Source organism: Bos javanicus, chromosome X (assembly GCF_032452875.1).
Source record: "Bos javanicus breed banteng chromosome X, ARS-OSU_banteng_1.0, whole genome shotgun sequence".
Taxonomy (NCBI): Eukaryota; Metazoa; Chordata; class Mammalia; order Artiodactyla; family Bovidae; genus Bos; species Bos javanicus.
In genome coordinates, this window is record NC_083897.1 from 137020171 (window position 1) to 137035403 (window position 15233).

Sequence of the window (15233 nt, forward strand, 5' to 3'; positions counted from 1 at the left end):
TGATGTACATGTGTCCCTTCCATGGACAGTGAGGACTCCTTTGGGAAGTCATTTGTAGGTGAAATTGAGTAACCCTTTTGTTTATTGTTAAAAGACAAACAAAATTATGGTTTGTAGAGACATAAGTCTAGAAAACGTATGTTTGCGTTTTTATGTCCAAACATGCGAGGCGTGCTTTGGTTTACCATGAGGGGTGCAGTGGCATGAAAGTAGGTGTCGCAATGTGCAGCCCAGGTGCAACAGGGAAGCCGTTCTTGCCTGCTGCTTGCCCCTTATCAACTTTGTTCTCTAGGGACCTCCCTGGTGGTCAGGTAGTGAGGACTTCACCTTCCAATGCAGGGGTTGTGGGTTTGATCCCTGGTCAGGGTGCTAATACCCCACATGCCTCATGGCCAAAAAACCCCAAAACATAAAACAGAAGCAATATTGTAATGAATTCAATTAAGGTTTTAAAAATGGTTGACATCAAAAAAATAATTTAAAAAATGTTTGATGGACTTTGACATTAAAAAAATGTTCTTTAACTTTCTTGGGTTGAGTCCAAATATCTGGTTGATAAATTGAATTGTGCAGGTTTGCAACCAATGTTGGTTTTTAATTTAAATTTTTTTTTTACACTTTCCTGATGATCTACTTTCGTTGCAATTTCTTGCCTTGTGCAGTGTGATAAGCAACATCCTTGAAAGAACTGCAGTGCAGGGCAGGTTTTTCTTTTTTTGCTTTTGGGAAGATGACTTTCCTTTCTTCCTTCAGACAATCAGCTTTTAAAAGATTACTTTCCATTCTTGATTCACTCTTTCTTTGCCATTCTGGAGAGTGAAATCTGGGACACTCATCGCAGATTTGCTGTGTGTGTGTGTTTATGTTTGTATTATATGTACATATGCCTGCAGTACAGCAGACCCAGGTTCAATCTCTGGCCCGGGAAGATCCCCTGGAAAAGGGAATGGCAACCCACTCCAGTATTCCTGCCTAGAAAATCCCTTGGACAAAGGAGCCTGGAGGGCCACAGTCCATGGGGTCACAAAGAGTCGGACACAACTAAGCAGCTTTAACTCCTGTATGTACATATACACGTATGATATGCCTATATGATATGCATGTAGACAATATACGTATATATAGTATCTATACATATGTGTATATATATGTAAAGCTTGCTTGTGAGTGTATGCACATATGTGTATATTTATAGGTATAGTTTCAGTTGTTTCTCAGGATGACAGATTGTGATTTAGATCTCTTTTCTCAAAGAAACAATGACTGCTTTATTGTGTCTATACAAGAGATCATGACTCCTGATATAGCATTTAAAAAAAAAGACTTCTCGATAGTGTATTTTAATTCAAAAGATAGATGCAAGGTAATACATTACCTTTTTTTGTTAAAAAAATAACAAAGCAGTGTCCCGAGCATAATGTGATCACGTACTCAGAAGGAGGCTGAGAGGATCAAAATGCAAGGGAGTCCTGTGTGCGTTGGTGACCCCGGGCAGTGGGCAGGCACGACTCCCATTGGCAGCGTACAAAGCTGGCATCCGGCGCTTAGCCGTCGGACACTGACCCGCTCTTGATCCCTGTGAGCAGTGAGGGTACAGATCCTAGTCGCAAATCATGCTTTGGGGGCGGGGGGACTAGGCAGCGGGTATTGACCTGACCTGAGCTGCCTTTTCATTTGGTTCAGATGAGCACTGAGTGGGCTAGGGCCCAGGGGAGCCACGACGGGGTCCGAGGAAAGGGCAGTTTGAAAAGCCAGAGAGAGTTTTGATTCTTCAACTCAGCAAGCCTGGCGGGGTGGATGAGGTGGAGCTGGCCTTCCTGGAATTGTCGCGTCGATTTTCCTGTTGTGTTTCACTGTTGACGCTCTCACAGACATACAGGACCGCTCCGGCACTGCCTGCCACCCACCATCTGGTCTCGGTGGCCTGTGTGTCATTTCGTGGGTCCCCCTCCTCTGCCTACGGCGATGTTTCTTCAAAAAGAACTAGGGTGCAGTCCATTGGTGGGTATTCAAGGCAATCTTTTCGTAAGAATCTGTGGAGATGCTAAAAGAACTCTTTTGGACAACTGTGCTGTTTCCTGTTTTTAACCTGTTTATCCGTCTTTCAGTAGGATGAATGGCATTTCTGAGACTGTTGAGGGGGTTTCTTCACTCTTAAGACAGGGCAGAATCAAGCAGTTGTTCCTGGAGAAATCAGGATTTTTTTTTTTTTTTTTGCATTGTCATTTGTGTCTTTTTGCTTATCTGCTTGTATAAATGAACTCCAGAAGGTGTATTTAAGCATTCTGTTAAGTAAATTTGGAAGACTGGGTTTCAATTAAAATAACCAGACAGTGTGACCTAGCTCCCATTTCTCCTTAATTTTTATCATTAAAGCCTGGATATCCCTGAAGACATCTGCCAGGCTTCCAAGTGATTCTTTTCAGGAATGTTCATTCATTATTAATCAGGTTGTGTGGGCAAGAGACTATGTGATTATTTTAAAGAATGTCCTGGAGATCCAATTACTAAAAAATGAGCGAGTTCCAGACAGACGTGGATGGACAGAAAAGGGTTTGCGAACAGATTAATTCAATTTGCATGAATTCCACCAGGTGGGTGTTGACTGAAATTAAAAGTCTTTCCTGACTCTCAGTTCAGGTACCAGGTAAAACATTTTTTAACTCCAGTACCCCTTAGAATACAGGTGAAATGAGAACTGATTAAAACATCTCTTGTCCTCATTAGTTATTTTAAAGCTTGGGGCTAGTGCCTCAGTGCTTATCTGCATGCCACTTTTTGTTTTTCCATCAGTTCCTCTGGTCCCCTACAATGTGGTTGGCAGAAATTCTCACTTGTCTGCTGTGATGAAGTGAACGAATTTGTGTGCTGATGATTGGAGGTTAACCACAGTGATACCGCAGAGGCATTACCTTTAGAAGGTTATGGATCACTTTTTTCACCTGTTCCTACTCCATGTATTATTTCTACTGCTGCTTTAAGAGCCTTTGTGCATTTTGACTGTTCTGTGCCGTAATTTGGGGTGGGATAAATTGTGGTATCAGTTTCTAGGCTTTCAGGTTGCCTTTACATTCAATTGAAGCTCCCTTGATCCCTCTTTCTATCCTATGGTTCTCTTTTATTGTGCATTTACTGACTCACCTGCTTCTCAAATCAGCCAGGATTCTAATGAGTAAAATAGTATTTGGGTAGTGTTTTTACTGTGTGGTATTTATAACTCAAAAATGAAAAACTAAACCAGGATAGAATATGCAGATATTGAGTGCTTGTATTACGTTTTAAAAATACTTGGTTTGTGGTGAATTCATCTGGGGTGGAGCTCTCAGTTTTTACTGAGTTTCTGTTAGATCATGTTTGGGGTTTGGAGATGCAATTTATCTGACGTGAGACCAAGTCCTTTCTGAGTTTAGTCTCTTTTGCAAATCCTGCCTCACCAACTGAGGTTCAGTTTCAGTATTTTCCAATTCCCAAGTTTTTAGTCCTCTGAAAGTCTGTATTTCTGCTGATCCAAGATGAAAACATTATTCCACAGTCCTTTAAAAAAATACTCCACCTATGGCTCTGGAAAAGAGAGAATCCCGTAGCAAAAATTCAGATGGCAGTAAGTCTGCTCAGTCTTAATTACTTATGTGAAGAGAGAGAACAGGAAATTGACTTGATCCTGTTTCTGAAATTTATGACTCTTGAAGACGTAAATGTATGCATAGCATTTCCAAAGCTGTCTCTTTTTTCTGATACTTTTAGGAATTTCCTTTTCCAAACCAGTTTTAGGTGACTTGGTGTAACGTTGTGCAGTTTTGACGGTGTTTGTCCTCTCAGTTGCATTTTGGTAAAACATCAAGCTTGGTTTCCATACGCCAGAGCTATTTATGGGGAGAGATGGAGGAAGTGCCTTGCAAATCATCTGGGCAGTGGCTGAGAGTGACCTGATATTAACAATTGACCACAGGCCACCCAGTGTTGGTATCCAAGTTTCTTCCTTGGTCTGGTGACTCATTAATTTCCCTCATGGTGATGGCTTTCAGAACTGTACAAAGTGAGGTCCTAAAAGTAAAATTATAGGTGGCTAAAATGCATGTTCTTTTTCACAGTCTCCAAATGAGAAAAGTGATTACTTTTGATGGAGTATGCAGACATGACATAGAACACCTGTAGGGAAGCATTGAGAGTGGATTTGCCTTATGATTAAGACACCAATGTCTCTATTAAGAGAAATTGGGAATAAAAAAGTCAGGGATGATGTGCTGATAATTGTGTGCATGCAAAGTCACCTCAGTCATGTCAGACTCTTTGTGACCCCATGGACTGTGGCCCATGAGGATCCTTTGTCCGTGGGATTCTCCAGGTAAGAGTGTTGGAGTGGGTTGCCATACCCTTCTCCAGGGGATCTTCCTGACCCAGGGATAGAACCCGAGCCTCTTAAGGCAGGTTCTTTACCACTGGAGTCACTTGAGAAGTTCACAATTTAATGTCTCCTTATTCTAGCGGGTGATTGAATTCATAGAATGCCCTTTGTCTGGAGATTCCTTGGTCACTTCTTGATTATATATGGGTGAAATTCCCATGGAACTTTGAACTGGAAAGGCTGTTCATCGACTTTGACTAGGGATTAAACTTTGCAGTGCATGCCATCTTCACAGGGGTCCTAGGTGTTTCTTCAAGGTGCAGGTTATGGTTGTCATAGCAGAAGTCAGGAGAGACTACAAGGACTAAAGCTGTGAAATTCTAAAATGAGCTACCGAGCAGGATGGTGGGAAGGCTTGTGACAGCAGAGGCAGGGAGTTAAATGTTTTCTCTGCGTTGACTTGTCAGATGAATAGTTTTGCATCTTACTTCAAAGCAGAAGCCAAAAAAGATGAAACCAACATATACGAACCCTCTTAACTTCTGTCTCCCTGCTTTAGCACATTCATCCCTAAGGGCAGTCCTGCTGAGTTCAGCCATCTCCCTTCTCGAGCCTAATACCATCTCTGAATTCTTTCAGTCCCAAGGGCCTTGTCTTCTATTGGGAACTTTCTCCTCCCGTCTCTTTGCTTCCGTATCCTGTACCCTGGACAAAAGAAGGCCTTTCTCCCTCCAGGAAAGTCCTCCTCCTGGAATGAGTGCTGGTTAAAGATGATGATACCTAGAGCCCAGAGGGAGCAGTGGCTTCTTCCGAGGCACCTGGGTCAGCCAGCTCACCATAAGCATCGCCTGGGTGTCCAGGTCCAGTCTCTCTGTAGTGCTCACTGCTAGCTCTCCTGCCGGCTTTCTATTGATGAAAGTGAAAGTGAAACTCACTTAATCATGTCCGACTCTTTGCGACCCCATGGACTGTAGCCCACCAGGCTTCTCTGTCCCTGGAAGTCTCTAAGCAAGAATACTGGAGTAGATTGCCATTCCCTTCTCCAGGGGATCTTCCTGACCCAGGAATCAAACCCGGGTCTCCTGCATTGTATGCAGATTCTTTACCAGCTGAGCTACCAGGCTGACTAGTGATGAATTTTCTGTTGATCTATAGATGATTTTTCCTTAACTCACAAAGGCATGAGTGTCTTATATCCAATTTCTATCATGCAGAGTTTTGAAGGGGGAGGTAATCTTCTGGCTCAGGCTATCCATTCACTACTACTACTACTACTAAGTCGCTTCAGTCGTGTCTGACTCTGTGCGAGCACATAGACGGCAGCCCACCAGGCTCCCCCGTCCCTGGGATTCTCCAGGCAAGAACACTGGAGTGGGTTGCCATTTCCTTCTCCAATGCCTGAAAGTGAAAAGTGAAAGTGAAGTCGTTCAGTCGTGTCCGACCCTCAGCGACCCCATGGACTGCAGCCCTCCAGGCTCCTCCGTCCTTGGGATTTTCCAGGCAAGCGTCCTGGAGTGGGGTGCCATTGCCTTCTCCAGTCCATTCACAATTGACCTCAAATTTCGATTATGAATGTTACCTCCATATGAAATTCATGTTTGTGCTCACACATGCCTGCCTATATCAGTCCCAGGGCTAATCTGATGACTCATTTAAATCTGCGACTCATTACTGATCACTCTGTTGGGTACTAGGAAATACTCCTTTTAAATAAATATTTTAGTTATTTTGTGAAGAGGATAGTTATTTTGTGTCTTTCAGCTAAAGCTTTACTTGGCTAATGGTAAACATGTAAGTCATGTCACGCTATTTAGAGCCATCTTTTAAAATGTTCTTCTTGTGGAATGTGAAATCCCTCCACACCATAGTGGCCAGGGCTCTTCGGACCTCTTGGAAGCTTGTCTCTCATTTTTTTAACAAAGCAGAAAACAAAAGAAAATGGAGCATGAAACCAAAAAAAAAGTGACAAGAGAAAAAAGTGATTTGTGCTAGGAAGAAAAGCAAAGACAACTGCTAAGAGCAGAAAATGGTCCCATTTCCTGGGTCTCTGGTACAGGAGGTGAGTGATTGGGACTAAGATTAAAGAAGCAGCTTGGGAGAAAATTGGGCAAGGTTTTTAAAAGATAAGATGTCAGGACTGAGACTTTGGGCAGCAGGGAGCTGCTCAATGTTTTGTGCCTTTAAGAGAAGTCACCAGAAGAAATGATGATGCCAAAGCATGTTGCACAGGTGAAACTGAAAGACAAAAAGTGGGAGGCAATAAGTCAAATTAGGAGGTATTTTTGTTCTTGTGTAGCGTTTGTTTTTGTTCATTTGTTTTGGGCAATAGTGTGGGAATACAGTAGAGATCTGGATCAACACAGAGGCAGTAAAAACAGAGAAGTCAAAGAACTACTAAGATTTGGTATTTGCATGTCTTGGCTAATGATTTGGCTTTGGGGAAAGGTAAGTGTATGGTTTCCTATTATGCTGTGACCAAGTACCACAAGCTTCATGGCATTAAAGAAGAACACTGGGAGTTGTTAAGTCTGACACTGGTCTCACTGGGCTATAATTAAGGTATATCTACAAGGCTGTATTCCTTCTGGAAGTTCTAGCTGTGATCCTCATCTTTTTTGGCACCAGGAACCAGTTTTATGGAAGATTACTCTTCTGTGAACCAGGGTTGGGGGATGGTTTCAGGATGATTCAAGGGCATTGCATTTGTGGTGCACTTTCTCTTAGTATGACATCAGCTCCATCTCAGATCGTCAAGCATTATATCCCAGAGGTTGGGGACCCCTGATCTAGAGGATAATCTGTTTCTTTATTTTCTCTATCTTCTGGAGGCTGCCCATATTCCTTGGCTTATGGCCTCCTCCCATTTTCAAAGCAGTCTTATCAGGTCTTTTTCAAGTAGCATCATCTGACACTTCTCTCTTACTTCCTATTTCCACTTTTAAGGACTCTCATGATTATATTGAGTCCCGCTGGATGATATAGGCTCATCTCCTTGTTTCAAGGTCAGCTGCTTAGCAACCTTAATTTCCATCTGCAACCTGAACTCCCATTTGCTTTGTAAGATAGCTTTGGTGGGGCAGGGACATGATTCTGCCTCCCCTGAGAGGGAGGAGTAGAAAATGAGGCAAGCCTCTGAGTTGTGCTAATCAGGAGAATGGAAGCACCATGAGGAGATACCAGGAAGCGTGGAGAGCAGATGGGTTTGGGACAGAAGCTACTAAGTCCCATGGGATGCACACTGTGAGTTGAGGTGCTTATAGTAAATGAAGCAAGGTACTGTCCATGCTACGAGATGGTGCTGTGAGAGTCTCGCGAGCCCAGGAGTCAGAGAGGCAGTACATGGATGAACAAACAACCTGGACATCTTTTTGATGGAAGGTAGCCTGGCCCTTTTAAAAACACCTAGGCTTTGTGGCTCAGCTGGTAAAGGATCTGCCTGCCAATGCAGAAGACTCAAGAGACGCTGGTTCGATCCCTGGGTCAGGAAGATCCCCTGAAGTAGGAAATGGCAACCTGCTCCAATATTCTTCCCTGGAAAATTCCATGGACAGAGGAGCCTGGTGGGCTACAGCCCATGGGGTTGCAAAGAGTCAGAAGTGACTGACTGTACATGCATGCACACACAGGCTTGGCTTAGCTGGAGAAGTCAGATGTGTTTAGAGAAGAAAACCAGAAAAGCCCCATCTCAGTGCTACACAATGGGGAAGGGGAGGTAAAGGAGGCAGGGAGAGGTGTGGAAAATAAATATCTGTTTATTCATTTTTCATTTTAAAGAAGTGCTTTCCTCCGAAGTCTTGAGTCTGTAAGAAAGTTCTGCGAAAAGATGTCTGGCGGCCAGTGCTTCCCAGGATCCAGTGCTTAGCTGCATCCTGTGACCAAAGCCTCTACCGCTGAGGGCTGTGATTGCAGAGAATTGGAGAGAACATCTGTGGGCTACCTCAGGGACACACAGCTAGGAAAGCAGAGCTGTGGATCAGACTCCATTGTCTGGCCACCCGCCCAACTCTCTCCCCTCACTCTTCTGTGCCCTGTTATGGACCATAAATGGTGGACGAGCAGAGGTGTGAACTGTGAATTGTTTTGCATCCCTGGTTTGTTGCAAAGGTTCCCACGATGACCGACATCCTCCTCTGAATGAGAACCAATCAGCCCATTCAGAAAAATCTTGAGCTATAGCATTTCCTGACGGTGATATGCACGTCTGATTTCCTTCCATTGTAGTGAAGGCTAAGAGTCAATGTCTCTCTCTCTCTCTTAATTGGAGGCCTGGAAATTAAATTGCAGGAGTTCAAAAAAGAAAAAGATAACATTTTCACAAAATCTACTCCCACTCCCACATCTCTGTGTGCTTGATGACCCCCTCTTCATCTCTAAAACCCACCTTGTATGTTGCCTCCTTCAGGAAGCTTCTACATCCTCTTCTCCCCCAGTCTTTTGTTATGTTGGATGACAATTTGTTTTTTCTCTCCCATAATAGACCATAAGATCACTGAAGGTGGAGGGGAGTGGGCAGGTGTTATCATTAGTTGTCCCAAGACCCCTTACCTAGAGGGAGTTCACTATTTGGTGAAAGAATGAATGGTATTTTCATGTCTCAAAAAAAAAAAAAAAAGATTATTTTAAAGAAAGCTAGAAAATAAGCCATGCCATTTTTTTTTAAGAGAAGGGAATGGCATCTGTGCTTAGTGGTAATATATTGTTGAGTGGTTTCACAAGAATATCGCTACCATGGGAAAATCTGGATAAAAGTAATAAAAATGAGATCTGCTGTAGACAGCAAATCAAAATCCCTTCCTCTCTGGCAGCCTACAGGCCAGAGGTTCAGAAAAATGGCCAAATCTCACTTTGCATCTCGATATTTTGTCATCACTTAATACAATTAACCAACAGCATTTACAGCGTAGATACTTGTATAAAGCGCCACGCCAAGCGCCAGGGCAATAAAAGAAAAAATGATCCATTTCTGAGCGGCTGCTATTAAATCATTCTTAGGTAAATTGCCCCTGAGGACTTGACTCACATCGTGTCCGTGGATGGCAGGGTGGAATCCTGTCGTCTGGCATTTCCCATTAGCACTCGAAACTTGTGTGCGCTTGTTGAGGTCTTATCCTGCCGGCGTGGCTATTGTTGCCAGTGCGGCATTTTATTCATACCTCTCTGAAAGTGCTCTTCATTTCTATTTTGTTGACTCTACATGTCTCTGTCTTCTAAAATACGGGTCAGCAGAATAAGATATGTATGCCAAATCCAGCTTGCTACCTGCTTTTGTAAATATAATCCCATTGGACAGCCATGATCATTCATTTCTGTATTGCATATGACTGCTTTTGCCTGCTACAGTGGCAAAATTGAGTCATTGCAGAAGAGACTGTCTGGCCTGCAGTACCAGAAACATGTACTGCCTTGGCCTTGATAGAGAAAGTTTGCTGACCTCTGTTCTGACATATTGAGAGATTATTGAAAGCAAGGGTTATGTTTTATTGTTTCTGGGTTCAGCCCCAACGTTGGTACTTATTTTAACTCAATCAATGAATGTTCGAGTCTTAATACATGTGAGACACTGTTTTAGGTGCTGGTGGTACGTCCCTCAAAGAGCAAAGCAAAGTCTGTGCCCTCCTAGAGCCTGATACTCTAGTGGTGGGGCCATGGGGAGAGATGGAGCAGTGAACAAACTAATAGACTATGTCGGTGAATGTTATGGAAGGAAACAAATGGATATGGGGAAGACAGGTTGCCATGATGGGTAAATGGGTGGTCGCAGTGGGAGTAGGGGAATTCATTTCACGTGGGTTCATGAAGAAGGTGACGAGCAGTCATTCCAATGACCTTGCCAAGGGGAGACAGGACGTGCGTGGTGCGTTTGAGAGATCACAAGGAGGCTATGTGCCCAGAGCAGAAGAAGGGCTGGCGTGGGAGGAAATGAGATCATTGTCTGAGTCTGTGTTTTCTGGGGCTGGTTTTATTCTATGAACTTCTCCCTGAGTGAGATGGGAAACCCCTGGAGGCTTGAGCAGAGGCGAGGCAGACTCTGTCGTGTGTTAACAGGCTCTTCTGAGTGGAGGATAGACTATGGAGGGGTGGGGGGCAACAGTGAGAAGAAGCCAGGAGACCATTTAGAAAAATACTGTGATCATCCAGGTAGGGGAGGATGTTGGCTTGGCCCATGATCATAGAGGGAAGGAGATGAGGAGGAGGCCTGATTCCAGCTTCTCGAGCTAGCTCACTACCTAGCATTCAGTAAATGTCTCTTGAATAAAATGTCAGTGTTTCCCTTGGGGTCCACAGTGGAATCCCCTGTAGAAATTCTGACTGTGCTACTCTGGGATGAAATTCTGACACCTGCCTAAAAATGCAATCATCAAAGCTCTCCAGACAAGCTCAGTCCTCTGGCGAGATCTATCAGTAGGTGTTCTTGTTTCACCTGCCAACATAGTAGACCAAAGGATCTACCTTTTTCCTTTACTTGACATGCTTCTGCTGATGGTAAGTGAGAAGATATTTGACTGAGAGATTATTCTGTTTTCCCATGATTAACCAAAATGACGATTAATGGGTAAAACCTTTCAATTTATTCTAAGCCATCTGTAGGAAGGAGTTGGCCAGGACTGAGTGCGGATCATAAGTTTCTCAAAACAGCAGCCCTGGGCTTTCCATTGCAGGTCGTGCAACAATAAGCAATCTTTAATATTTCAAATCTCAGCTTCCCGTTTATCCTTTCTTCTATAGTTAATATCAGAAGATGGCTGGAGAGGTCTTTAAGATGCCAGGCTTCTATGAAGCCGGCAGCTCTTTAATTTTTCACGAGGCCGGCACATCCTTTATGCTTTTAATGATCAGCTACCGTTTGGTTGATAACGAGATGAGCACTGGTTTAACCAAAGCACACCATGGTATTTCTGAGGGATGCTGTTTCAGAGAGGGTGAGGGCATTCTAGAAACAGCGAATTTTGTAAATAAATGGAGGTGTGAATACAAAAAGCCTGATTGTCAGAATCACTAAACAGCTTCGGATGTGAAGCCTTCCCATGAATCCGGCTGAGAAAACCCCCTGGAGGGTGATTTGAACATCGCCTCTCCTGGGTGAACTGCACTATTGGGTGAACGGCACGATTCTCCCACAGTCCGCAGCGGGCTGCAGCTAATGCGCCCGTCACTGTTGCGCAGACCTCTGCTAATGGCCTTGAAAGGGAGAAGGTTCAAAGAGGCTTGGTTCCCAGGCCTGCTAATGAGCATGAGGCCTCTTCCCTTTTAATGAGCCAGGGTTTATGTGGGATTCTTTGCCCTCCCCTTTTTGAAGGGAAGGCAGGCGAGAGTTCACAAAGCAGCAAGTCTTGCCGTCAAGGGGAGCGTGCAGCTGGGCCACCCGAAGACAGCCTGGAGGGGAGCAACCAAGCTGCCAGAGGTCGTGCCCAGGCCAACGTGGCTCTGAGTGTGAGGCTAGACTCCTGCTGGCCATGCCTGTCGCTGGCTACAGTGACAAGCCCTTGATGGGAGATTTTAGGCTGGGAGGGTTGCTTATGGTCCATCGGCAGCCCTTTAAATTTCCTCTGTGGAGCGCGACTACCTTCAAGTGCTTTCTAAACTGCAATCGTCACCATTGGTATAACTTAGCAAGTGAATATTGTAGCCACTACGATCCTTGTTCTCATGAACCACATTGTTAGTACTCAGCTCACCGCAGCCGCTAAAAAGGCCCCCAGATATTTTTCTCCACTTCTCTCTGCCCACCCACGTCCCACTGCTGGATTAAACAATAGAATTATTCAGAAGAGTAACAAAAACATGCCAGAAACGTTGCCTCTATCACAATCATCTTTGTGAAAGTCACTTGTTTTTTTTCTTGGGGGTGTATTTGGGAAACTGACATCCCTGGTTGCAGCGTTATGATTGCCACTGAAACCACGCAATTGATTTCATACACATTTCACTCCCGCTTCTACAATAACTGCCTTTCTCCTCTGAAGCCTGGTTTGGTATCAGAGTAGCAGCCCTTAAAGCACATATACTTAACATGTCAACTCATAAATGCAAGGTCATGAAAGACTCTGTAGTTCATTAATTACTGTTTCTACATTTTTGTTTTAAAACACAAGGAAAACTTGGCCATAACACAATAAGATTATTGTGATTAGATATGGAAATTACAGTTTCAAGAAGTTGCCGGTTTGGAGGGAGACCCTTTAAAGAACAAAATTGCAAAAAAAAAAAAAAAAAACATTAAATTAAAAAAAATGCTGCTTTTGGCGACAGGAACCTTGAGGAGATGTTAGCTGATATGCTGGCTTTGGGTGTCCTTCCCCCTCCCGCCCCCGCCTTATTTCCCCAGTGAATAGAGAATTATTTGGAATGTACACACATTTACCCTCCCGTGACCTGTGTGTGGAATTATTCTGAGATGCACTCAAAGCTGACAGCCCCCCATGGCTGACCCCCTCACGCCTAATCACATCTTACGTTCTGTTTCCAGATAGCTGATCAGCTTCCTTGGATTTCACTGATGACCCAGGAGAGCTTTGCCTGAAGATGGAAACACTGGAGTCGGAGCTGACCTGCCCTATTTGTCTGGAGCTCTTCGAGGACCCTCTCCTGCTCCCCTGCGCACACAGCCTCTGCTTCAACTGTGCCCACCGCATCCTGGTGTCACACTGCGCCACCAACGAGTCCGTGGAGTCCATCACCGCCTTCCAGTGCCCCACCTGCCGACATGTCATCACGCTCAGCCAGCGAGGTCTAGACGGGCTCAAGCGCAACGTCACCCTCCAGAACATCATCGACAGGTTCCAGAAAGCTTCAGTGAGTGGGCCCAATTCCCCCAGCGAGACCCGCCGGGAGCGGGCATTCGACGCCAACAGCATGACCTCGGCCGAGAAAGTCCTCTGCCAGTTCTGTGACCAGGATCCTGCCCAGGACGCCGTGAAGACCTGTGTCACTTGCGAAGTGTCCTACTGTGACGAGTGCCTAAAAGCCACTCACCCGAACAAGAAGCCCTTCACAGGCCACCGTCTCATTGAGCCCATCCCGGACTCGCACATCCGGGGGCTGATGTGCCTGGAACACGAGGATGAGAAGGTGAATATGTACTGCGTGACCGATGACCAGTTAATCTGTGCCTTGTGTAAACTGGTCGGGCGGCACCGAGATCATCAGGTGGCAGCTTTGAGTGAGCGCTATGACAAATTGAAGGTTAGTCCGATCCGCCTTAAGCCAAACCCCTTTGTGCCAGCAAATGTCATGGAAAGAAAAAGTGTATTCACTGCTAGCTACGTGGCAGGTGAAGGTTGTCTCTTCGCCTTTTGTTATCTGATTCGTTGTAGCATGTTTTTTTGGCAGCCTGGCCATGTTACACAATAAGAGTATCTTGTAAAAGTTGACTGCTGCTTGTAATGTTAGCGTTGTCAAGGTGAGAGTGAATTCGGAAAAATCTGGATTATTTTCAGTCCTTGTAGTTGAGAGAGAGCAGGAGAGAGAGAGAGAGAGCAAGAAGGAATGGCAGATAAAATCTGGGTTTAGGCATTTGTGGGGGCATTTATTTTCCTCACTCATTTCACTGGCATCGTACTAGTATCTAGTTACTGCCCAAACAAAGAAGAGAGGGAAGAGGAATACCAAGAGCAAATGTGGGATTTTAGAGGACATGTGAACTTTTATTCCCGGGGTAAATGATATCCAGCTTACTGGTGGACTGGAGTGTTCCAGTTGTCTCAGATTTACAAGAGAATTTCTTGTCGTGGAAGCTTTTTAACCCAGTAAGGGTAGGGGCAAGTATGTGTAACTTCATTTTTGCCCTGGAACTCCGAACTGAACTGTGGCTTGGGGAATGATAATTAATATGACTATCCATCTCATTTTAAAAATCACTCTCTAAACACAGAGAGAAGTCCCCAGGGGAGAAATAAGCCAGGTCTCCAGGTGTCTGTTCATCTGCGGGCAGCGGTGGGTCTAATTATTGCAAACTCAGCCGAGCGAGTTTGCTCTGATCATGAGACACTTCTGTCAATTCTGTTCACCAGCTAATTTTAGATCATAAGATGCCAATTAAAAGGAAAGGAAGTATGAATTAAGAGCTTTGGGTAAATATATATTGAAGTCCTTCCTCTCAGGACACACAACACCATGTTGTTGAGCAAACACAATGAATCACATGATCAAAAGCATTACTACTCAAAGCAGATCATCACCTCTCACTAATAGTTCCTGTCACTTTTTCTCGCCGCTGACGTGGGCTTGTGTTTATGGGGACCACGTCGTGATCTTTGCTTTCAAACGTCATTTGGGGAACAAACCTATCACCTGAGCAGCATGCCTCACTCAAAGTATTCATTGATGACTAGTACAGATCAATCTAGGAAGTTAAGCCCGAGGATGGGGGCAATACAGACAAGGGAAGACAGATGCTGACTGGATTTCTAGTGTCATGCACAAAGGTGGCCAAAAGCACACCTCCCAAGTTCTTAATAGCAAAGCAATGTGTGCATGAATGTGCTGCTAAAATTCTTCAGAAATTGCTGTGGCTATCAGATGTTAGAAACCATGGTGATCTTTCTGCCCTTTTTTGTTGGGGGACAGAATGTGTAGGATGATTGAACGTTGGCGTTCCTTTCCCCCTTCCTTTTTTAAAAACTGAAGTATAGTTATTTACAGTGTTGTGGTGGTTTCAGATGTACAGCTAAGTGATTAAGTTTTATATATTTATATATATATATGTGTGTGTGTATATTATATATATATATATATATATATATATATATATATATGTTGTCTTTTTCAGATTGTTTTCCCTTATAGGTTATTACAAAATGTAGAGTAGCATTCCCTGTGCTCTATAGTAGATCCTTGCTGGTTGTCTATTTTATATATAGTAGTGTGTATATGTTACTTCCAAATTCCT

The 15233-nt window shown here is 44.1% G+C and overlaps 1 protein-coding gene and 1 long non-coding RNA gene across 5 annotated transcripts in view; one reads left to right on the top strand and one right to left on the bottom strand.

Annotated features, from left to right (window-relative positions):
- MID1 (midline 1) overlaps positions 1-15233 on the top strand; it is a 194817-nt gene that overhangs the window by 43771 nt on the left and 135813 nt on the right. Inside the window, exons 1-2 of one of the 4 annotated variants that reach the window (XM_061408167.1) lie at positions 1564-2001; positions 12813-13528. In XM_061408167.1, coding sequence (XP_061264151.1) covers positions 12869-13528 — 660 coding nt within the window. In that variant the 5' untranslated portion in view covers positions 1564-2001; positions 12813-12868. Of the gene's footprint in view, positions 1-1563; positions 2002-12812; positions 13529-15233 lie in introns of those variants that run through there. The other 3 variants (XM_061408169.1, XM_061408168.1, XM_061408166.1) reach the window with 3 other exon arrangements.
- Positions 8080-12886, bottom strand: LOC133242124 (uncharacterized). The gene is made up of 2 exons (XR_009734772.1): positions 12800-12886; positions 8080-8611 (listed from the first exon to the last, which is right to left on the bottom strand). It is a non-coding gene; the product is annotated as an uncharacterized LOC133242124 (long non-coding RNA).